At 30.8% G+C, this 26,655-nt stretch overlaps 1 protein-coding gene across 1 annotated transcript in view; it reads left to right on the top strand.

The window, feature by feature from the left end:
• LOC105366824 (glutamate receptor ionotropic, kainate 2) overlaps positions 1 to 26,655 on the top strand; it is a 71,757-nt gene that overhangs the window by 36,703 nt on the left and 8,399 nt on the right. Inside the window, exons 6-12 of the mRNA XM_011505395.1 lie at positions 6,020 to 6,051; positions 6,163 to 6,235; positions 9,115 to 9,327; positions 16,814 to 16,898; positions 19,475 to 19,613; positions 20,270 to 20,407; positions 20,707 to 20,905. Of these exons, the coding sequence (XP_011503697.1) occupies positions 6,020 to 6,051; positions 6,163 to 6,235; positions 9,115 to 9,327; positions 16,814 to 16,898; positions 19,475 to 19,613; positions 20,270 to 20,407; positions 20,707 to 20,905 (879 nt within the window). The remainder of the gene's footprint in view (positions 1 to 6,019; positions 6,052 to 6,162; positions 6,236 to 9,114; positions 9,328 to 16,813; positions 16,899 to 19,474; positions 19,614 to 20,269; positions 20,408 to 20,706; positions 20,906 to 26,655) is intronic.

The raw sequence follows: 26,655 nt of genomic DNA, 5'->3' as shown, positions 1-26,655 counted from the left end.
TTGTCTGATATGCGGCTACGTTTCTTGTGGTCACACGTGATAACTGATACTATATATATGAAAATGCACTAATTAATAATAACAGATGAATGAGCGAGGTGTGGAATTACAGTGAGCTATAATGGATAACTGAGTAGATAGTAAAAACATCGTGAGCCAGATGTGTGGCGACTGAGTGGATGTTAAAAGCACAGTGCCCGGCGCGTGGCGAGCTGCTCTTAAATATTCGCGTAGCAGCTTGCGGCGCCGGTAACAGCGCCGATACCTGTTGCTATACGGAAATATTGTCGTATATTAGAATTTAAGACGTAGGAAAATTCCCGAATTCGCTGAATCGTGTGTACAAACATGAGGGACCAGGAGTTTGTACTTTTTCCAATTTAAATTCTTGAAAACTGCTTTAATTCCTGAACAGATGTTAATAAGACCAAATTTCTTTGTATTTTAGTAGATTAAAATATTGAATTAAATAACATCCATTTCAGAAATGTTTATGCGAACTTATTATAATACCATTATACATATCATAATGATGTTGTCTACAATTTCGAAAGAGATTCCATGTTTCACATTTATTTAGTTTATTTATTTCCTTCCAAAACATTGTTCTTTTCTATCAATTTATTCAACCTTCCTGTTTTATTCTACCCTTTCATTTATATGCACAATCAACAGCCAATCTTTGAAATTGTGCTTTACAATTATTTGTGTTCCGTTACCGTCATTGTTAATTACCGATACATAAACGAGACTGCTGTATTTCATTATTTTATAGATTGATATAAAAACATGTATTTATGTATAAATTTATATAATTGCATTATTCCATGAATATGTATTATGAAAAAAATAACACGCTCAAATACTTGTGTTATATTAGAAAAAAAAACCTGAAGAAAATACAATGAGAGCAAAATTAACTACTAAGATGTTCACTGTCCATTATTTTACACTTTCAGATATGCGATAATTTGTTGTATCTAACAAATATGAACTCTAATTCATATTTGTAAAATGGAAAACTGTACCTTTTTAAATTATGTACATTTCTCAATCGATTTATATCGTTATTAAATGTATATTCACAATGTATTAATTTCCCTTATATTATTTAATATCAATTATTATATTAAAATCAGACTTAACAGACTATATTGGATATTAGATAACAAATTATATACTTCAAAAACGATTTAAAATTAATTTTTTAATCGATGTATTTCATAGCAAGTTGTTTAGAATTCCATTCATCCGGCTCGAAGAGCCAAAATATTTCGAATTAGACTAAGACCAACGATTGTATTGGTGGGAGAAAAAGTGCGGGCAAGTGGAAGGGGTACATAATTCAATATTTAATACATCTGTTTTTCGTGCTGTTTATTGCGTTTTACTTTTTGTTACACAATAATGATTCTAAGTAAGTGATAAGAATCGTTGAGATCTTGCAGTTCCTTGTCGGTTACCATGTAGCGTCAGCATACATTACATGCAAGAAAAGGAGGTTGTAAATCTCCGGATCCTCTTGATATATCGTGTGTTATAGATTACTACACTGAGAGGTAAAAGATCGTATATCTTTTGATACTTCTTCGTGCAGTACCATATGGTGATAGCTTGTTGCTGATCTCCTCCAATCTTGGACTTGGACTTGGAAAGGGTTCTCTCAATTTCGAACACAAGTACTCTGTAAAATAGTTCTTATAAAAGTTCAACTATGTACAATATAATAGTACTATACAAAATAATAGTCTCGCATAGTTTGAGTATAATATTTAGGTCACTATATCGAGTATAAATTTGAAACACTCATCAATTTGCCGACTAGCAGAAGTCACTGAAGTTTATTAATATAACCAGTCGAATATTTATTCGATTTATAAAAGAATTTTGTAAATTTGTATTCATCTTTTATATACTGTGTTAGTCGATTAATGAGAGATGTTTCAAAAGAAAGTTTAAGTCTATATTGATGATATTTTAGATTTATTTGAAATTACAAGAACCCTTTCCAAGTCATTAGACATCTGGAAAACCGAAGTTGTTATACATCTGGAAAACCCAAGTCGTTAGACATCTGGCAAAATTCAAGTCATCCAGATATCTCGGGTAAGCCCAAGAGTGGTAGCCATCTGAAGGAAAGTCATTACATCCAAATGAAAAAAAAGTGCATAGTTGCATCCACTGCTTGTAGCACCACAATTGCATCCATTGTAGGCAGTTCTAAGTGTCCTATCACGTATATATTTAAAGAGTATATATTTAACTAAACAGTATAACGCAATAAACAGCACAAAAAATAGATGTATTAAATATTGAATTGAAGCACCACACCTCCCACTTATCCACACTTTTCTCTCACCAGTAAACTGGTGGACTTAGTCATATTTTAAACAACATTATATGGGGTAATTCTTTTGAAAATTATTCCTTAATGGAGTTTTAAGAAAAAGAAATAAGCATTTTCAAGTTCTTTAACCGATCACTATATTTATATATAGAATGTAATAATGATAATCTTTAAAGCTATCAAAAAATCGAAAAACCATATTACATTACAAAAAATATGATTGGCAGAGAGAATTATTAACATAGAATGTGTTTAAGAATGCGAGACCTTTTTTAATACAATAAAACATCTGGCAAGCAATATTGTAAAATTTGCATTACGACTTCAAAACTTCCTGTTCAGAATCATCTAGGACTCGTGTCATAAAATATCTGGAATATTTCCAGTGAATAATTTGCTTATTTACTCTTGCTTATTTTCAAGCGTGCTCATAATTTCCCGATACGGTAAAATTTATGTGTTTACTGTCAAGAAGACGTAGATTCTAACTGAGTGTCGAATATACGTAAACTAACGAGTAACTAACATTTCCTGAAAATTCACTGCAACCCAAAACTCAGCACGTGCGATAACAAGCAATAGGCGTGCGTGCGGACTAAGCCTTTGGAACAATGCTTGCATTGTTTCCAAGTGCGCCGCATCTAGTCGATCGCATCGGAAAAACGATCACGCCCAAGAGGACCCTTCATCTAGCCAAATTCCAGGAAAGGGAGAGGCGATCAAGAAGAGGTGACCAATAGTAAGGGCTCCCCACTTCCGACACTTTTTCCCGATTAGCACATTCGGAACGGAGTCCGGAAGGAAGTGAAAATGAAGGCGTGCATAATTCATCATGCTGCCTAAGATCACTTCTGATTGGACAATTGAAAGAAGAAGGGGTCCCAAGTGGAACTGGGTCAGTGAACTATTTAAGAAGGAAAATGCACTGTACCACGCATAATCTATTGTGCTGCCTAAGAACGACCTCCGATTGGTTAATTAAAAGAAGAAGGGGTCCCTAGTGGAGTGGGACCAGTGAAGCATTTAAGATAGAAAAATGTAGTGTACCATGATTTACTCTTTCCAAATACTTCTCACAGTTGAAGGATAAGTCACGACCTACTCTCACGGAGGAGGACCGGAGAGACAAGTCGTTTAGCTAGCTGAGTTTCAATAAGAAGTTCTTTCTACGATTGTGAATTAGTGTACAGTTGAATTGATCTCATCAAGACTGGATTGCATAGGACCTGACCACTTGTAATCTCACTTGGAGATAAGGAAGAACTAAAGATTTGCAACATTGCAAGGGAACGTCATAACAAGCCACCGAAGAGAGACTGGAAAATCACGATCACTGCAAGTATAGTCCTTACAGCTAGTACAGATTCTTGATTTCTCGGCTTATGTAGAAGACGGACGAATTATAGTCCAACTACGGAAGCTTCTCGGACATACTCTAGAACAAGACCAGCTACAGACGCCACAATGGCTTTTCAATCCCTCCAACTATAAGTTGTTCCCGCACAGCTTCGCATAATCTCTATTTAGGCTCTCTTACGACCTATATTTAGGGGCAACTGCACACGTGTTGAATTGACACACAATATCTATTGTAATGTTCGATCAGAGCACTACAATAACCATAACCTCTCAGTGATAATATTCAATAGATTATAACCTACTTCTTGTTACAGTAAATCATAATCTCACCAGTGACATGCAGAGAATAAGAAATTGATTATCCTCTAATTATCCAATAAACAGACATATTAATACCACAAGATTATTAAGAAATATAAAGATCATTTGTAATTTAACCAAGATTAATAATTCCCATTGAAAATAAAGTAAAATAAATGAATTAAACAGCAATATTACAGACCTGTGTTAATTATTGAATCGATGCATTCACCCTTTACTTGCCCAGCAACCCCACACAACATCTAGTGGGTTTTTGTTCTAAATTGATTTTTGCACGTTTGGCTGACGAGTCGGATTGTGGAATTATTTTACGAACAGAATGAAAGTAATAACCTTCTTAATTGTGAGTCTAATAGAATAGTAAATTTAATATTATTAGCTTGTAAAATATTGAACAATACAGTTGTTGAATGTAATACAGTTAATATATATATATAATTATTTATAATAAAAGTATCGAATAAAATTAATATATAATTAAATTATTGAACACAATTAATGTTTATTAATTAGTTGTTTTTCAGTACTTAATTATCATAAAATATATTGATTGATTGATTTGCTTTGATAGTAGCTCTTATCAATGAAAGATTAATCTGTTGTTTATCAGGATCTTTCAGATGAAGCTTGACTTTGAGAAGAAGTTTAATAATGAATCGCCCATTCGGTTCTGTAACCGAAAAATAGTAAAATTATAATAACTATGGCACATAATCTAATTTAATTTTTAAAAACATGCATACGATATAATAATTTAATGTTAGATTAAAAGGTGAATCACCAAATGATAACGTTAATAACATTAATATTTATAAAAATAATATTATATTCAGGCATGCATAGACTTCGATAAATAGGTATCAAATTAATATTTGTATTATGGATAAACACAAATTTATAAATATGTATTCAAATATTTTATATTTACAATTTTGAAATTATTTATTATTTATATTAATAATTATTATTTTTAATACATTTTTTCAATTCATCGTATCCCTGCAATAGTAATATCAAGTACATTTTCAGTTTTAAACTAACTAAAATATTAAATATATGTTGTTTGATATTAAGACCATTAAAAAACCTAAAATATCTTTTAATTATTAAAAGCATTATATACATTATTAATAAAATTATAAGAGTAATCTTATATATGAAATACGTATTAAATAAGTGATAAACAAATGTTTCAACTGCATACTACCAAACATAATAAAATTTTATTGTACTAAATTATCTGTCAAATCTTATAAAAAAAATTTCTTAAATAATAGTAGCATTTTGTAATCTCATATTATATTATATAAACAGATTTTTACTGCTCTATTTGCTTAAGTAACATTGTCGTGTATTACAAGAAATAAAATATTTTTATTATCACTCCTATAACATTATTATCTTAAAACATAAAAATAATAAGAAAATTATAAATTGAAATATTATGAAATAAAATCATAAAAAATTATAAGAATTAGTGGTAAAAAGAAGTGCTAAGTTATTTTTTATATAGACGAAATTTTTAAATTTGCATTCATACAGCCAGGGAAATAATTTATTATTTTTTAAAATTTATCTAAATTTATTTAATAAAAATGAATTGAAAAAAATCACAATTATTTTATATCATAAATTAATACCATAAAAATAAAAGCATGCTTTTATTGGAAAAAATAAAATAGGTATTATAATAAACAAAACATTCATTACGTATGCGATTCTTAGTATTTGTATAATATTGCACTACCTTATCGAATTAGCAAGGAATAATAAAGAATATATTATTATTATATATATTATTTACAATGCACAATAGAAGATTATATATTGTATTTTAGAATATTATATATTATCAAATTATTATACATAAAATATCTTATCAGCTGTAAAAATTTTAAATTATTTTTTAATTATAAATAACTATTTATAATACATTTAATTATTTTATATTATAGTATTTAATTATATTATGTGTTATCGATTCGTCCACAGATTGTAAAATTTGGAAAAAAAACAAACTTGATGTCTTTTAACGAAAAAAAAGAAAGAGAATTTAAGTTAGATATTATTAATATACAGGCGGGTCGAATTTCTAAAGTAGGTGAATGGCAAAAACATTATTTGAAACTTAATAGAAATGAAAAAGAAATTAACAACACTTTAACAGAGGCAGCCAGAAATAAAATTTTTAAGGTTACAACACGCGTGGTAAGTACAATTAGTTATATGAAATTATTATACGAAATTTTAATAGTTATTTAAAAAGGCAATAATAACTTTAAGAGGATGAGAAAGGTATATCACTAATGCGCATTTAATATAGCATAAGATAAAGAAATTAAATTTATTAAACGCTAAATTATTAATTGTGTTATTATTTTTCTAGTTGGTTTTAAGTGAAAACAATATTTATCAGTAATATCATATGATTCACCGATTCATTGAATAGAAAATTATTAATAGTATAAATTAAATGGAAATACATCAAATTAATTTTATTTTTGAGGAAAATAAATTCAAGAATTTGATAAGTGAATGTATCAATATTATTTAGAATACCATAGTTTTCGGAATTCTAGTCACCCGTTGGTCGAAGGACCAAGATGGTTGGATTAGACCATATCCAGCAGTTTACTCGTGGAACAGTGTGAATAAGTGAGAGGTTAATGCTTTAATCCAGTAATCAATACAATTGCTTTTCGTGTTATTTATTGAATATTAATTCACAAATACACAATTATCATTATACGTTGGCGGTGAAAATCGTTGAGATTTTGCCGTTCATTAGTGGTTTTTTCACGTGGAGGTAGCATGCATTGCAAGTCCAAGTTGAAGGTTGTAAATCTCCGGATCCTTTTGATGTAGTGTACTTAGTGGGAAATTACTACACTGAGAAGTGAGAGGTCATAAATCCTTGACACTCCTTGTATAGTGCCACGTATGGTGTTTTAAATGCAAGTCTCCTCTTGATATATAAATATAAATTATTCAATACCTCAGTGTATCTTGGTAGTGCGCGCTGTGGCACTTATCGAGATTTAACGGGCACTATCGCCTTAATTCAGAATGCAGTTCTAGATACAATAACGTCTTAAAACAGAACTTCCGGCGCCTTAATCCAGAATGTAGTTCCGGATATAGGGACTTCTTATAGTCGCTTCTTGTAGTACAGCGTGTCTCCTCTTAGTTGACTCAAGCAAGTGCCTGCGCTTCGACGTCTGCTTGCTTTAAATATTCGAACAAGTTTGATTATCTGGCAACATTGGGCAGCTGTTGCTATGCGGAGAATTGTACAGGGCTTCGATATTAAAGCTTTAGAAGTTTCGAGAATTCTAGGAAAGCAAACTTTAGACAGTTGGAGAATTCTAACGGTCGTTGCTATGCGGAGACTAGATAAACATTACAGGATGTTCGCAAGCAAAGGCTTTAAATGATCAATAAATTTCGGAATCAATATTTACAATATCGTGAGCTAGAACGATTATAAATTTCGGAGAATTAATTTTCTTGGAATGTGCTCCAATCCTGAACACATAGTAACTGAAAAATTTATAACAACACAACCTACTTGTTAAAACTATTAAACTTAAAAAGATATTTGATTTAAAACAAAAAAATGTAAAAGATCAAGGAAAAGTTGAAAAAATTTACGTGAGTTATTAATTCATATAAAAAAGAATAAATTCTGTCTATTTCTATAATATTAATGTTGAAAATTAGTAAAATTATTTCTTAATTTTATTTAATAAATAAAATTCTATCTACTCAAATACATTGTTTACAAGTTCGGTCGAATTCTATCATAATAAAATTTAATACAAATAAATAATAACATATATTTATTTTATAGCTAATAATTTATAAAATTTATATTTTCAGTAAAACATACAATTTAATTTGTTTAAAATATGTATATTATTTGTTAATATCAGTTATATTAGCTTTTGGCATGATAAAAAGATTTTAACATTTTTTTCTATGAATTTGAGTAAGTCTTCTTTATTACTTTATCAAAATCTTAATATGTATTTGCTATGTATTGAACTATTATGTATCTACTTCAATTATGTTTACTAGTTATTTTATTATTTATTCATGATCGCTTTTCACTCGAATAAAGTTTTTCGCTCTACTAGAGATTGTCATAAATTCTGACAGAAATACAGATTTTTAAATCTATATAATCTTATAATTAACCAATGTATATATAAATTATATATGTGTATACATATATATTTAATATAATTTTTAATTATTACATAAAAATTTGTAAGTTAAAATTTTTTTTTGTAGTTTTCAATGACAAAACTATTTAAGTAAAATAAATATATTTTATTCTTTTTACTACCAAAAAAAATTTGTTATATTATTTTCATTAGGTCATAAACAATTTTTATCGAAATATATAAATATATATTCTGTCAACTCAATAATTAATAATAAAAATAATGATGTTGTAGAGTTTGTGATAGGTTCGTGGAGAGTGAGAGGCCGAAAAGTGATTAATAGCAATATTCGAAATATGTCTGAGTAGTGTCATAATACTTCAGTTTATATATATATATATATAGTTTCATAATATACGATAGTTCGATAACAATTATATATAAAACGCATTCTATTAGTCGATTTTCAACATTTCCTCGTTATAATAACTAATACTTGTTATAAATTTTTCTATGCATTAAAAATATCTTATAGTAAAATAAAATACTTCTGTTACAGAAAAAATACCTACAGTTTGAAGAATTTCTCTATTCTGTAAAATTATAATATTATTTTTTAATTAAGTAGTGAGTCTACAAGAAATTTAAGTATAACATTATACGTTATACCTTTATTATAATTCTAATTTTTGTTCTTTAATTATTAATTTTTAATATTAGTTACGTTATTTTAGAATAAATTACATTATATTAAGAATATCAAAAATTATTTATGCCTTACAATATTTTATGACAATAATAGAATAATAAACATACAAATAAACCGATTATTATGAATTTTCGTGGTTAATATATGCATTTGTTAAAAAAATTTAATTATGTAGTAGTAATTATGTAATGAAGTATTTATTTTTATAATAGGGCCCGCCTTATGTAATGCAAGTGGAAGATGAAATTAAAGGAAGATCAATAGGCGATAAAAAATATGAAGGATACTGCATAGATCTTATTGCTAAAATTGAAAATTTTTTAGGAATTAGATGTGAATTTGAAATCGTTCAGGATGGTAATTATGGTTCTTTAAATCCTCGAACAAGGCAGTGGAATGGACTTATAAAACAGTTATTAGAACTTGTAAGTATTTTTGTAAATATTTTAAAAGGAATCAGAAACTTCTTAACAAAAGTTATTTATACTTAATTACTAATTTAAATATATTCACGTATTTCAAAAGATTTTCTTATTGATACTATCTATATAGTATATAAATTTCTTTAAAAATATATTTCTTAATATTATAAAAAAGAACATTCTAATTTCTATATATATCAAGAAACACATACTGTTCGGAATTGGAGCATTTATTCGAGGCTTTCAATCGTTGGAAAGTTTACATTTTCTCACGCCGATTTCCCGATTATCCAAAAGCTTAGATTTCGCGAACGTTCTACATGGTTGCTTAGCCTTCGCGAAGCAACGTCGACCGAATTCTCGAATAGCCGAAAGCCTAGTTCTTGATCGTTTCCGAAGGCTGCTTAGCCTTGAACGGTTACATTTGCTTTCGTGGAATTCTCAAATAGCCGAAAGCTTATTTCTAGCTAGAGTTAGTTTCCGTGCTGATACTTACGGAAATTCGCATCAAGACTCCACGTATTTAACATGAAGCAGTCATTTAGTACGTAGTGTCGGTAGTCATAAAGTGCACAGTATCAGTTATTCCTCACAATCAGTCACTCATCCTAACCAGTCATCTACGCTCTAGCCACGCCAATACACGGTGTCTACAATAAAGAGAAAAGTCATGTAACATACGCTCTCTCAGTGTAGCCATTACAAGGAACGCTCGTTCGCTTCTCCAGTGTGTACAGACAACAATCCGTCAAGGGCTGACTGCCGTTCTAGAAAATAGTCGACTACACAAAGCATGGTATTTGGCCCTTCTACACTCGAAGGTATATCATCTATCTTTATTGAGAATAACAAAAATATCAAGAAATAAAAAGAAAGGATATGCAATTGAGAAAAGAGAGTTCAAATAAGAAATAGATACTGTAATAAAAGAGGTAAATCGAAGTAAAAACAAAAATAAAATTAAAAAATGAATGTATAACAATTAAAAGATATTTTAAACTTTCACTAAAAATATTAGATTTCTGAAAATTATATATTTATTAATAGCAGTAATTATTGCTTTGTACTGTAAAAAATTGCATTTTTTAGTTTCTTAAATTCATTTAAATATTCATATTTTATTATACTAAGAAACGAATTTAGGTGTACAGAAACTTATATTTATTTGTTTAATTTACATAATCTACTACTACATATCTAATACTGAAACTACATATCTAATACATAAAAATCCTGAATTACCATGAATAATATATTTTTAAAATATATACGCCTAGAAACGAAATGAAATTATAGAAATTAACGATTGAATGTGAGAGTATGCAAAAGGAGATAAATACGATCATAACAGTTAAAAAAGCCGATTTCTGTAGATAATATATAATGTAGATAAAATATAAAGATCTCGTTTCATCAAGTACAGCTTAATGCAAAGGCTGTTTCATACGAAAGTTAACAATTTATTTATCTTTTAATTTATTATATTATTTGTTTAAATTGTATATCTTTTACAGTAAAATATATTACTTTTATTCACACAGAATTATGTTAGCTCGTGGTCTATAGGATTAGATGACTAGGAGTGCTGATAAAGTTTTAATGTAATACGAGAAATTAGTTCTATCAAATTTTGTTATCTACAAGGAAATTTGTTCATTAATACAATAATAATCTCGTTTTATTTCTGAGTCATGTATAATATTAAAAAATAAAATATTAGAAAGAAACATAATATAATATTTAAAAAAAAATTATCGCATTTATAAAATCTAAAATTTGATATAATCTTTTTACTCACAAAATCTTAAAATATCATACTTACTGTACATATAAATTGTAGGTATATGTTCGGGATTGACCCAACTTCCAAGACCGTGACTATCGGCATCGCTAGTAATTATCCAAATTTCATACGCCTTGTTTTTTCTTAGAATTCTCGAATCTTCTAGCTTTTTCCTTCTACGCCTCATATAAGATTGCAGTACAGGAACAACGATGCTTTATTACCAGCTAAGTAAGCTGCTGCGTGGATATATAAGGCAAGCACGCGACGAGCCTCACTCTCTAGCATTGAAACTCTATAGCAAAAACTCGTGCAATGAATTCACGCAGTAAATATTTCTCAGCAGAGCCAACAACAAAACGAACAAGCCTTAAGTTTCGTGTGCGTATTCAACAGACTTGTAGGCTCACGGTAAATTTCTTAATCAATTAGTTCTCAGTTATCACTTAATACAGCAACTACATTACGCTACATAACAGGCAGTCAGTTTTACTCATTATACGTAGATAATTTAGCCAGGCTTAGCAACTATAAGCTAGTAAGCCAAATACAGTGAAGCCAATATATTTAACAACTGTTTTAAGTGTGCTATAGTTCAAGCAGTCAATAGTGCTGATTGTATTCCAAGAAAGATCAGGAAATTAGAAGCGTAACACCTGCACGTTCATCACAGATTTCGGTAAGACAAATAAAATTTCCGTGAAGTCAATTAATAGAGAACACATTTATTGAATGCACTTAGGCGTCAGCCTTGTACACATTTATTGAAAGCATATACGCTCCGGACTCGTAAGACATTGAAAGTGCGAGTGCAAAGCTCGCAAAGAATCGCAAAGCTCCTGCGAATGGCTGATGGTGTATCACCCACCGGCTACAAGGGCATTTGTTGGATCCCGAAGTAACCGCTAACGGCTAAGGGTGTACGAGAAAAACACCGGTTACAAGGGCATTTTGAAGGCGCGAGCGCGCCAATCATAACGGTTATTATACAAAAAAGTACTAGAAATTTACGACCTCTTACTTTCAGTGTAACCATTTAACATTAAGCGGAGTAGGTCAAGGATCAAAAGATTTACAACCTCCTACCCCTGCATGTTCTGCATTCTAACGGCACGTGATAATTACCACCGAACTGCAAGATCTCATAGATTCTCAACACCATCTTAGAATCATATTCATTGTGTAGTCTGTAAATAAAGGGAAAAATAGCAAGATACACAACTGTGTTAATTATTGAATAAATGCGCTAACCCTTCCACTTGCCCGCAATCGTCCCACCGAACACCTGGGAGTTTTTAGTCTAACTATAGACAGTATATAAAACATATTTTGTCAAGTCTATAAAAAAATTAATACAATAACCGAATAAATTAAAATTGATAATTTACCAAAATAATATCTACATCGCTATACTTACAACATTATTCATTATAACAATAATAAAATTTAACATGAAAATATATTTTAGAAGTTAGTAATAGTAACTAATCATTACACCACGATAAACATTCAAGCACTTGTTCAATTAAATTCTAAGTCATGTGAGTTCATTAATACGGCTATATATTCTTATCAAAATAACAATAATTTATAGATTAACGAATATTAATTTTACTTTAATATACCCCTATATCGGAATACATAGATTTGTCATAACTGATTGATTAGATAGAATACTATACAAGTAAATTATATCAAATATGTAAATAGTATAGCATAAAAATCTGAGTATTATTATCTTCAGTTGTAAGCAATAGATTCACATGAAAAGATAACCAATTATTTCAAGGCTATGCTATAAGCTAATGGAAGTTTTCTTCCTTCAAGTATTTTATTTTTATGAAATAAAATCTTTACAAAATAAAAAGAAATATTATTAGTTATTATGATTAAAGGGTTAACTTTTACGATAAAAGTACGTATAAGAAGAGTTTATGAGTGACTTCACTACTGATGTGTTCAATAATAGTTGAGAATAAAACAAGAATTATTAGAATAATTATAAATATTGTACATGTAACTTATTTATTCATCAAATCCATCTCTTAAGATATTTAAAATATCATAGAAAATGATTTAGAAAAAGCAAATTACAGCATTAGTAATGAAGAAAATTATTTGTTATTGATCATTGAATAATTATAGTAGATATAGAATCACTTAAAATATAAAAGCATATATAATTTTATATAACCTTCGACTGACTTATACTACGTATATAGTCGACTAGTTATACTAATACTATTTTCAGTTATATTTTCCTATAATACTATAGTAATATTTTCAAAGATATACTTCAGTAATTTTTATTTAGAAAATAATTTTTGAAAAATTTGTTTTCAGTAAAATGTTTCCAGAATATGATGTTAAAAAAAATTATATAATATACAAATTTTTATTAAGAATAATTAGCTTAATTTTATGTTAACAAATATTTTTATATAATATAATAGTAAATGAAGCAAAATATGAAATAAATAGAATACATATAATATTAGCAAGCAAATATTAGCAAGATAATATTACAACAATATATGTATTATTATAGTAGAGTATTAATGCAATCAAATAGATTCCTTCGTGCAAATAAAGATGAAAAAGTGCAAGAAATACGTAGCTAACTTGTCGCACTTAAATGAAATGTTTCTATTAATATGAAAGCCGATACCATTGTCTTTCATATAGATAAAAATGGTATAGTAGAAAGTATGGAGCTAGAATTAATTAAAAAATTTAAGTGAAATGGTTTCAATCACTATTGAATAGCAAAATTATTCTACTGATCTTAGATGTTATTGAAACCCATTTCTAACAAAGTTTCACTATTTTTAGAGTTACTAAACACATAGGTAATATTTACCACTATACATAAATGAGCAAAACAGCACTATACATATTAAGTAGACTTAGGAACTTGTAACAAAATTTTCACTTTTCGCAATAATTTGAAATAAAACAATAAAACTTTTCATTTGAAGTTAATTGTTACGGGTAGAAACAATTGAAAAGCGGAATACAAAAGTGGGAGAGGTATGAACGCGCGATTCAGATATTTAAACAAAACAATAGGAACGAACCTTCCAGGCTATGCCCTGACGGCAACAAAACACCGGCATTTTAAGAATGAACGCGCGATTCAGATATTTAAACAAAACAATAGGAACGAACCTTCCAGGCTATGCCCTGACGGCAACAAAACACCGGCATTTTAAGAAATAGTGCAATAATATTTAAGGGCTGCGCTTCACACGCAGCAGCCAGTCTTTGAGTCAGTTTACTATGGTAACAATTAAGCAGTCATTATAAGGGGCGCACTATTCAATCTTCAAGCTTCTGTCTACAGTCATTACTCACTATACGTTTAAACATCTATTCAGTTCCATCAGATCAGTGTCACTTGCGCCATCACGAACTGCAATTAAAAATTCAGATAATCAAGAACACAAAAAAGAACTCACACTGTTCGGATTTAAAGGGTTAGCTTATGGCTCGAACTGCCAATTCAATAGTTCAGTGGATTAGTCTCTCGGCAGGATAATTTTAAAGGAAATCAATAACGGACAAGGCTGAAAAATATAATATATTTATTTTAAAACAAGGTTCTGCTAGCGGGCCTGTACGATGTCGAGGGATCAGTTCGAGAGAGCGTAAGTGTGCCCGATCGACAATAGAGAGAGATGTGACTTGTTTATTTATTAATATAAAGATGTACCTGGTGAACTGCAGGTTGGATGGATTCGATGCTGTGTATGTAATGTTTCCCTTGATTACAATTCCATTGGCTTCACTGTAATCACTTATTAAAGAATTGCCGATTATCTTTTCTATGCACGCGGGTACTCTTTGCTATGCTGCTGAAAATATGGCCACGCGGCGTCTTTACAGTATACTATGCACTGACCGGCAGTTACGCTTGATTGAGAGCGAAGTGATTGTTGTGTGTGCTAGCGGGCCTGTACGATGTCGAGGGATCAGTTCGAGAGAGCGTAAGTGTGCCCTGTGTGTGCTAGCGGGCCTGTACGATGTCGAGGGATCAGTTCGAGAGAGCGTAAGTGTGCCCTGTGTGTGCTAGCGGGCCTGTACGATGTCGAGGGATCAGTTCGAGAGAGCGTAAGTGTGCCCTGTGTGTGCTAGCGGGCCTGTACGATGTCGAGTGGTTAGTTCGAGAGAGCGTAAGTGTGCCCGATCGACAATAGCGAGAGATGTGACTTGTTTATTTATTAATATAAAGATGTACCTGGTGAACTGCAGGTTGGATGGATTCGATGCTGTGTATGTAATGTTTCCCTTGATTACAATTCCATTGGCTTCACTGTAATCACTTATTAAAGAACTGCCGATTATCTTTTCTATGCACGCAGGTACTCTTTACTACGCTGCCGAAAATGTGGCCACGCGGCGTCTTTATGGTATACTATGCACTGACCGGCAGTTACACTTGATTGAGAGCGAAGTGATTTTACGAATGAGCGTCGCCTCATGGCGCGTTGCGTTTAAATGTGCATGTGCAATCCCGAACAAGCACAATCAAATTCGATGCGGTCGTGCCAGTAAACAGTTAGGTCATTAACGCGTGAAACAATGTACGCATTGGCAATGCAAAGTTTACCGATTGCAGCATTTACGCGGTAAACAAAGTGGGAGAGGTAAAGACACCTGCTTAGGTCAAAATATTGCGGGCCAAGTCGTAAACACGATTCTTCAAAATCGGGAAACTTCAATACTCAAATAGTCAAATTTACATTACAATTCCGACTAAGAAGGGCCGACGAACACTCCAAGGCTAGATTCTAGTGACAAGAGCTATCTAGAATTCACTGGAATCGCAAGCCTTTACGATAATATATAAGGAGACGCGCTTGACGCTCTCGCTCTCTTACTAGTTCAACCACGCCTCATGGCGCGTTGCGTTTAAATGTGCATGCGGCGTCTGCAGCGCCAGCAACAGTGTCGATGCGCGTCCCTTCCAGAAATTTTCCTTTGGCGTGAGAAAACGAAGCTTCTGGAAGTTTCGAAGGCGTCCCTTTTTTGTAAGCGCTGGCAGTAAATAATATTTCAAATCGAAAACTTGCTCGGTCTTGCCGAGTTTTGTTTGTAAACATTTTTCTCGAGTACCCGCCTCGGTCCGCACGTGCGGATCAGCCTAGGCGCACGTGATGGTCAGCCTTGCTGCACGCGCGGTCAGTCTAGGCGCACATGCGGTACGCCGGACTGCGTATATGACCTTTCTTTTGTTTGAAATTCATGGGACTGCTTCAATCCCGAACACACACCACTACAATATTATAATTTTATAAGCAGAATAAATTAATAATCGAACTTAAATATATTACATTATACTTTAATCATTTCATTTGTGCCTTCTTTTTTCTTAATTCATTATGGCGAGTGATTAATTCACTGAACTATTGAAATGGTAGTTCCAGCCATAAAAACAAAACGTTAAAAATCGAACATTAATGTTTACAAATGTTTAGCACACAAATCTGTATAATAGTTATACAGTTACATCATATTGTTTTCGAAAATTTAATTGTATTGAATAAATATATATTGTGTATATATTATATTATAATATAAAAAAATGCAAACATGAAAATAAATATATATTATGAATTATTAATTAGCACAAAATTATATAATTTTATAATATTATAACATTATTATAATCTTAATAGAATACATTAATTATACTTGTTATTTCAGAAAGCAGATTTTGCTATATGTGATTTAACAATTACCTCGGAAAGACAAAGTGTAATAGATTTCACAGCTCCTTTTATGAATTTGGGTAAGTCTATTATTATACATTAAAATATATTTAAATTTGTATGAAAATATAACAGAACAATGTTTTAAATAAGAATGATATTTTCTATTTCAATAGAAAAAAATCTTTTCAAATACAGCATTTCAATAAATAATAATCCAGTTATGTACATAAAGTTTACGTACAATTTGGTAAGGCTTACACACTTACACTGACAGTCGAAACTGCATGTTGAATATTAACTGTTCCAATATTCCTAATGAAACAATATTTAAAAGAAAGATACCTATATAGAAAATGAAACTAAGAGATATACTATATAAAATCATAACAATTGTGTGGTTCAAAAAATTATAGAATTAATACAAATCATTATAAAGATACAGATATACAATATTATTTACATTTAAAAATTATATATATTTTGATGATAAATAAATAGAATTCTATTATATTCAACAACAAATTTATTTGAATTAAAAGTAAAATTATAACAATTTTGCCATTTTAATTTAATTAAAATTAATACAAATAATAATTTCTATAAATTAAAATTATAAACATATATCAATGCTGAATGATAAAAAGATAAGGGCGCGAAAAAATAAAAAGCAACTAAAAATTATCTTATTTTAATTACTTAATATTTTTATTTTTTTCAAATTTATGAGTTTTTAAACCAATTAATTGTAAAAAAAACTGTTAAAATGAATTCATACATAATAGGAAAATCTTTTCAGATTAAAAGAAAAACTTCAGAAAATATTTATTATTTTCAATGTTTCAAATAAGTATTATAAATCTCCAGACTTCAACTCGCCGTTTCATGTATTAGTATTGATGCTGTTGACAAAAAGCGAAACTTAAAAATGTTACATTAAAAAAATTGTAGGACTCTTAGGCACAAAATGAGAAAGTATTTGGAAGAAGACTGGCCGAGCACATTAATTATTCAAAAAAGAAAATGAATATAGCCACAATACCGTAAATTTGATATTATATCAATATAAAATCGAATACTTTAATAGGATTATTAAATACAATAGAATAAATTAATAAAAATAATAAATCACAAAAAATACAAAAGATTTTTATAACATTTGTATTAAATAACGTAGAGAAAGCAATGATCTATCCACAATATAAATAAACAATAATATATATCTAATATATCTATAATATAATGGATATTGGATCTATATAATCACAATCATCAAAATATTATTAAAAATAACCGTAACAGAAAAAATAAATTAAAGTTATGGATTACGTTAATGATGAAAATAGGCTTCTCCTGACAGCTTAAACAATTCTTATCTAGTAAATGGTAGTTTTCAAATTAATATTTCTATACAACAAACACTTGATCACAACTTAGATCTCGAAAATAATTACGTGTATAAAATCAGTGAATATTATTGTCATAATCCGATGGTTATACAAAACATTGCTCTATGATAATAGATGAAAAAGAATATTATTCGATCTAGACGTAATTGAATTTAGAAATAAATTCATTTTTCTATATTTAAAATGTTTTTAGTTATAATTTTAAAAAAAAATTTTAATTTTATGAAGACTAGTTAAAAATTATTTACAGTTACAGCTATAGATTTAAATGAGATTAATGTAGATAATAAGCATTAAATTTGTTCATTGCCGCTTGAATACGTGAAAGATAATAAAAACATAGATAATAATTTACTATAATTACCACTAGCGATAAAAGTGGCTCCAAAAACTTAATTTGTAATAACCATATAGCATAAAAACGTAATGGTTATATAAAGCTAGCTGATTCTGTATCACTGAATTTACATGACCAATGAAAAAATAAGTCTTATAAATTTAAATAAATAATATTCTGGAGAAAATTAGAATACTATATTATAATATATTATTAATTAATACTATATTAGAATCTGGAAAAACTAGAATATAAATTTTTTTAAATATACAGAATCAACGCAGAGGTCAAAATATATAAAAAATAAGATGCTGGATGTAATATAATAATAATAAAAATTTTAACAAATATTTTATATAATATGTTGTCTTCTTAGAAAACATTTTAATATTAATGTTATTACTATATGGTGACTTATATCTTTTTTGTATCTTATTGTAAATAAGATAAAATTAACAATAACAATCAGTTTGTCTCTTACAGTTTACTATAAACATTTGTATTTCACCAATAAACAAATTAACGTTGACGAATTATGCGTAACAGTGTAAGTATTGATTTCTATATGGATATGAAAATTTCTTTATATCCAAAAAGTTCTAAGCCCAAATATTTTTTATAAAATTTATCATTATCACTTCAGCAAATATTTTGAATAATAATTACGTGTTTAAGGATAATTTTTTATTAAATAATTGCCTGGAAATGAAGTCATAAATATAAACATAAGATTAAGACTAAATTGAACTAAAATATTATTATAATTATTTAATATTCGTTAAGTTGATGTAGGATTTAATGTTTTTGTATTGGTTTTAGTTTTTTAAACCAATAAAATTTTTTATTTTTAGTATTTAAACTATTTCTTTACATTAAAAAGAAATAAAGTGAAAATTTCTTATTTTTGCAGGAATTAGTATTCTTTTCAGTAAACCAGAAAAGGTAGTACCAAAACTTTTTGCCTTTATGTCTCCACTTTCTACAGAAGTTTGGATGTATATGGCAACTGCTTATTTAATAGTTTCTCTAATGCTTTTTTTTCAGGCCAGGTAGAGTTATTTATTACTTATCTAAAAATATATATTATTATTTGTTGATATCAATAACTGCTTTAACACATAAAATTATAAAAAATACCAATGGAAAAACAGGATTTATAAAGCTTAAACTATAAAAATTATAAAACGAAAAAATATGTAATTATTTTTTATTATATTACTTGATTCATTACCATCAATTCTTTGACTATTATTGTTACTTTGTTGTTTATCTCCCTTCATATCGAAGAGTTTATTATTCATTTTATAAACTACTACTGAATATTTAGTATTTTTTAATACGGTTGCTCATAGTGTTTTATGTATATTTTTTCATTTATTCAAACATATAGTGTAAAAGAAAATGAACTTTTTTTATATAAATGTTTGTTATCTAACTTCTTTGGTATTATATAAACATTTATTTATATTATATAAACATTATATAAGCTTTATAAACAACATCCTTTACTTAGTTCCTTACATATTATTTTTCAATCATGTTTTTAACATAAATTTGCATTCCACTTAAACACAACTCTAGACAATCCTTGTATTTCTTATTCGAAATATATATACATGTATATATTCTCAAAATAATAGATATAAATGTATATTACGTTTAAAAGAAATTCTTTATAAAACATAAGCTATTTTTATTATTATAGAATAGCGCCTGGAGAATGGATAAACCCGCATCCATGTAATCCAGAACCAGACGAACTAGAAAACAATTTCACATTAATGAATTCGATGTGGTTAACAATGGGTTCATTAATGCAACAAGGAAGTGATATTTTACCTCGGTAATTAATAAATTATTTATTAAAACATTCTGTTTATTAAAAATTAAAATATTGTTCAATACTATAATCAAATATTTATTTAATTTGAAGTTAAATCAATTTTATATAATATTGTAAAGATTAAAATTTAATAATTATCTAGAAAAAAGTTTTAAGTTTTTTTTTTTAAGTAATCATACAAAATTTTCATATAATATTATATTATATTTAATATTATTATAATGGTTTATTTCATTAAGATAAAAATGTAAAATTATATAATTACAAATTTCTAAAAAGTAATAAATAATTAATTTTAGTACACCATCTATTCGAATGGTAGCTGGAATGTGGTGGTTCTTTGTATTAATTATGGTATCAAGTTATACAGCAAATCTTGCTGCTTTTCTCACAGCAGTAAAAATGGAAGATTCAATTAATGATGTGGAAGATTTAGCTAAACAAACTAAAATATCATACGGAGCTGTAAAAGATGGTTCTACATATTCATTTTTTAAGGTATTTGTATAATATAATTATAAATATAATATATCCACGAATATTAAAATTTGAAAAGATTTGTTATATAATGAACATACGTCTCTATCAAAATATTCATTATAAAAATAAAACTTTTTAAATTTTTAAAAAGGTTTTTATTAATAATTAAACAACAATATTAGAAGTATGTAGAAGTTCTTCTTATACTTCTGCTCTTGCAAATAAATAAATTTAAATTATTTTATTTACAAATTTCAATTCAATTAACAACTGAAGAAAGATAGAGTACCGGCCGAGGAGGGCTGTGCAAAATGCAACTCGTCGTTCCGACTTGTTTTATCAAGGCCGGTTGGACGGATATAATTTGATGCCGTTGACAACTCAGAGACCACGGGTGTTGTGTGATAGCGATGACAGATCACAAGTGGAAGGGATATTATAATAATACAATATAAATATGGCTGATGTATATGCTGTTTATTCTGTTATTTATTGATGACAAGGTTGACTAGTATTACTATTATTACTTGTAGAACTAAATTCTTGGATTGAAGTGATGTGTTGCGGAGATAACTGTACAATAATCTATGCAGCTTGATTGTTGAATACGAATGGCGAATGGCGCGCAGTTTCGTTCGTCGACACTAGCGCCTTTTGAACGAGCACGTATGTGGTTGAGGTTATGAATGCAGCTTTATGATTGAAAGATATTGCAAAGTAGCGCGAAACTGGATTTGTCGACACTTGCGCTGGGTTTTGCTTACTTTCGTAAGCTTCCAAACTTGAACTAAGGTGAGGGTTACTAAATTGAGACGCCCCTGGCAGGCGCGAAACTTGACGACGCGTACTGGAATTTATTCCGCGCTGTCGTTTTAAGAGTAGTTTCCTCGTTCTTAGTACTTGTCGATGTAGTACTCTGAATCTCAATATATATGTAATTAATGTAGTAGATACTACTTACAAAGACTAATCGTTGAGTCGTCTTCGGACTCTGATAGGCGGATTGTCGTAGCTCCCTTGGAACAAGTAACTACGGTTTATTGAACTGCGTTAGTGGACATACGGGTTTATGTCGTAGTTTTTCCGGGGCAGTAACTACTGTTCCAGTAACAGTGTTACGGACAATCCGAAGAAGTGTAAGTCGTTCCCGAAATAGCGTTAAATGGACTTTCACGAAAACTTAACTGAGTATGAAATGTCTCAAGGGTTTAACATATTGAGAGAGTATTACTACAAGTGAGATATCAAAAAAGGAGAGACACTTCAAAAAAGAGTAATATCACGAAAATACTACTGTTCGGAAAATAATCCCACAATTTGACTAGTCAGCCAAACGTGCAATAATTAACTTAGAACAATAAAACCCACTAGATGTTATGTGGGGTTGCCGGGCAAGTAAAGGGTGAATGCACTGACTAATAATTAACACATGTCTTTGTTATTTCTATTTATTTGAATTGATTTACAAAATGGTGAATTACAGACGAACTTTATATTTCTTGATAATCTTGTGGTGTTGAAATATATTTACTATGAATGAAGCAGGTTATAATCTATTGAATATTATCGCTAAGAGGTTATCATGATTGTAGTGCTCTGATCGAACACTGGAATGCCATTGTGTTTATCTTAACACGTGTGTAGTTGCCTTTAAATATCGGTCGTAAGAGAGCCGAGATGGAGGTTATGCGAAGCTGTGCGCCATCTGTAGCGGGAACAACTTGTAGTTGGAGGGATTGAGAAGCCAATGTGGCTTTTATAGCTGGTCTTGTTCAAGAGTATGTCCGGGAAGCTTCCGTAGTTGGACTTTATCTACTTTCTAGTCAGAATTGCCTCCTTCTTGGTGTTCCCAATCAGAGTGCCTCTTTCTGGGCGTCTCCAATCTAATTGATTCTTTCATTATTGGCGGCTTTAATCAGAGTGCTTCTTACTTGGATCCCCACCATGAGGAGGACTTCTTTGACGCGTTCTCGCTTCACTATCATATGTAGCTGAGTTTGACAACAGCGTATGCGTTGCAGTGTTGCCTTTATTATCCCTTTTTCGGATGTCAAACTACGTGTTTTTTTGTTTATATTTTTGACTTGTTTTTCACAACTTTAAATGATATGTTTTTGCTAGATGCCTAACGATTTGATTTTTTGGAACTCTAATAGCCAGTTTTCCAGATGTCTAATGACTTGGGAAAATTCTTACATTCTCGCACAAAATTACTTATTGCAATAATTAAAAAATGATAATTATAAATTAATTATGAATAAAACACTAAGATTAGTTATAATTTTTTATAAATTTGAGCACATTTCTCGTTATAATATATGTTTTTTAGATTTTTTTAAGCGTAATTTGGTCTGCTTGTTGATTTACAATTAATTTTTTGTCTAATATTTATAATTAAAATAATTTAGCACATTTCAAAACATAATCAGATTAGAATTATATTATTAAATAAAATAATTGTTAGTGTAAATAAAATTGTATTAAAATCACAAATAAATCATATAAATGAAAATGAATAAATATTTTTAGCAAGTACTAATTGAATTACCTGTCATGTCATTTATTAACAGATATATACATAAAATGTAATTGGATATAAATTTTAGTGTTATTATTAGCAACTACCATTCATTTCCGTCAGGTAAATAAAGTGAGTATATGGTAGTATATTTGAAGATTATGCTCTTTCATTTATATGATTTGTAGTTGTACTGTCTGGGATCAGACTAAAAGCCTCCCTGTGTTGGTGGATGGAGACTTGCTGGCAAGTGGAAGGAACAATGCAATAATTCAACACTGCCTTTTCAGTGTAGTGTCTTTCGTTTTATTGAATATAATAAATATAATAGTCAGCGATCTATGTATGTCCAAATGAATGTATGATACAATGAATAGATGAGAGTTTCTTCAATTAATATTAGCGACAAGAATTCTGTAAGTGTATTCTTGATAGCTTGGTGCTTGGTTCTCCTACTCCTTATGAATTCGTAGTGGTAGTAGGAGACTCGCGCTGGTAAGGGGAAGCGATGGTGCCGCCTTTGCCGCTGGCGTAGGATGAGCGCTGCAGCGGTCTGATGGTGGGGGGACACCTGTGTGACGTCACTAGTAGGGGGCCGCGATGATGCCGCCTTTGCCGCTGGCGAGGGATGAGCGCTGTAACGGTCTGATGGTGGGGGACGCCCGTGTGGCGTCACTGGTAGGGGGCAGCGATGATGCCGCCTTTGCCACTGGCGAGGGATGAGCGCTGTAGCGGTCTGATGGTGGGAGAATGTCCGTGTGACATCACTGCTTGACGGGTGGGAGGATTCCTCGTACTGTATACCGGGATATGGCTGGTCGTCGATATTGGTGTATTAATGTTGCTGCTTACTTAGTTGACGGGAGCCGTGCATTAGTGATTCGTAAGAACGTGTGTAATAGCGTAGCTTACGTGTGTTGAGGTCGACCTCAGTGGCATTGATAGTACGTAGGGACGTGTGTAATAGCGTTACGTACGTATTGGAATCGATCTTTGTAGTAGCGTTAGTAGGCCGAATGAGTTTGGCTTCCGTTGAGCTGGAGTCGATCTCTGCAGCGTTGGATCGCCGAATGAGCTTGGCTTACGTTGAGCTGGAGTCGGTCTGTAGAATGCTGATCCGATCTTGATGAGTGCTTGATTGAACTAGTAAGAGGGCGAGAGCGTCAAGCGCGTCTCCTTAAATATCCTAGTACAGGCTTGCGATTCCGGTGATTACTGGATCACTCTTGTCATGCTGATTGTTAGAGTGACGTCACTTGAGTCTAGCCTTAGAGAGTTCGTCGGCTCTTGTTAGTCGGAATTGTAATGAAATATTCGAATATTTTGCGTAGTTAGGTTTTCCGATTTCGCAGAATTGTGTTTATGACTCGGCGCGCAAATGTTTCTAACTAAGCACAGGTGCCTTTACCTCTCCCACTTTGTTTACCGCGTAAAACTCCTGTAATCCGTAACATGTACTAACTAAAATTATTAAATACTCTTAAGTGATGATAGTCAATATAATAATAAAAAAAAAAGTATAAAAAGAATGTAATTATAATTTTGTCAGTGTACAGAATTATTTGTTACATGATCATGAAAATATTCTGCTACTGATACACTGAATATATAAGTATATACACGCAATACACAAGTAAGTTAATGGTATATATTATGGTAATAATACCATACATTGGTTGTTTAGGTACTTCACAAAGTATATATTATATCAATATATCACTAATTAAAAAAAAATGTAATCACTATAATAATAAATAAAATAAAATTACAAATCATCTTATTAGAAGTACTAAAAATCAACACAGTAATGACTCACGTAATTATAGACATTGCAGATGAAATTTACTAGATATAAATAAATCTTCTTATATACAATTATGAAGTGCATTGTTTACATTTTTCTATTTTATTAATAATGTTCGAGATTGCGAGACCTTTCTCAATGCAATAAAACGTCTGGCAAAACAGCATAATTCAATTGTTGTTAGTCTTCAGTAAAACTTCTACTTATTTTGTATCAAGCTAGAATATCATTAAACTCGATCTTAAAGCTTAAAGAAAACCCTCTCACTGACGTCGGAGACACGAAAGGGTCAGTACATCTGGAAAACCCCGAAAATTAGTCATGCTAGTTACTTTGTGTCTGGGATCAGATTAAAGCTTCCTTGAGATGTTGAGGGGAGGCTTGCTGGCAAGTGGAATGGACAATGCAATAATTCAACACGGCCTTTGTATCAGTTGATTTTCCTTTATTTGGTGTAATGATATATTAAATAATCAGTGGTCTATTGAGGTGAGATTGAAAGTAGGATACAATGAATAGGTGAGAGTTTCTTTAAGTAATCAGTGATAATAATCTTGTAAGTGTATTCTTGGCGCAGCGCGCGATTCTCCTACTCGTGGTTGTGATTCGTAGTAGTAGAGGGAGATGCGCTGATGAAGGGTCTTGACGCCGCCGGTTGCTGCTACCGATAAGCTGGAGCGGCCTCTGGGGCGCTGTGAGAGGGGAGTGTTACTGTGACGTCATTCTTGATGGGCAATGATGCCGTTATCTTGATATGCTGCTTACTTGGTTCATGTGTTCGTGATCCGTAAGAACCTGTATAATAGTGTACCTTACGTGTGTTGAAGTCGGTCTCAGTTGGATTCATAGTACGTAAGAACGTGTGTAATAGCGTAACTTACGTGTGTTGAAGTCGATCTCAGTTGGATTGATGGTACGCAAGAACGTGTGTCATAGCGTAGCTTACGTATGTTGGAGACAATCTGTATGTGTGGAGTTAACTTGTAGAATGGCGATTCGATCTTGATGACTGCTTGGTTGAACTAGTAAGAGAGCGAGAGCGTCAAGCGCGTCTCCTTATATATTATCGTAAAGGCTTGCGATTCCAGTGAATTCTAGATAGCTCTTGTTATGCCGATGACGTCACTAGAATCTAGCCTTGGAGTGTTCGTCGGCCCTTCTTAGTCGGAATTGTAATGTAAATTTGACTATTTGAGTATTGAAGTTTCCCGATTTTGAAGAATCGTGTTTACGACTTGGCCCGCAATATTTTGACCTAAGCAGGTGTCTTTACCTCTCCCACTTTGTTTACCGCGTAAATGCTGCAATCGGTAAACTTTGCATTGCCAATGCGTACATTGTTTCACGCGTTAATGACCTAACTGTTTACTGGCACGACCGCATCGAATTTGATTGTGCTTGTTCGGGATTGCACATGCACATTTAAACGCAACGCGCCATGAGGCG

This window comes from Ceratosolen solmsi, unplaced genomic scaffold, assembly GCF_000503995.2.
Source record: "Ceratosolen solmsi marchali unplaced genomic scaffold, CerSol_1.0 scaffold75, whole genome shotgun sequence".
Taxonomy (NCBI): Eukaryota; Metazoa; Arthropoda; class Insecta; order Hymenoptera; family Agaonidae; genus Ceratosolen; species Ceratosolen solmsi.
Note: the sequence above shows the minus strand (reverse complement) of the source record. Positions and strands in the feature narration are given on the sequence as shown.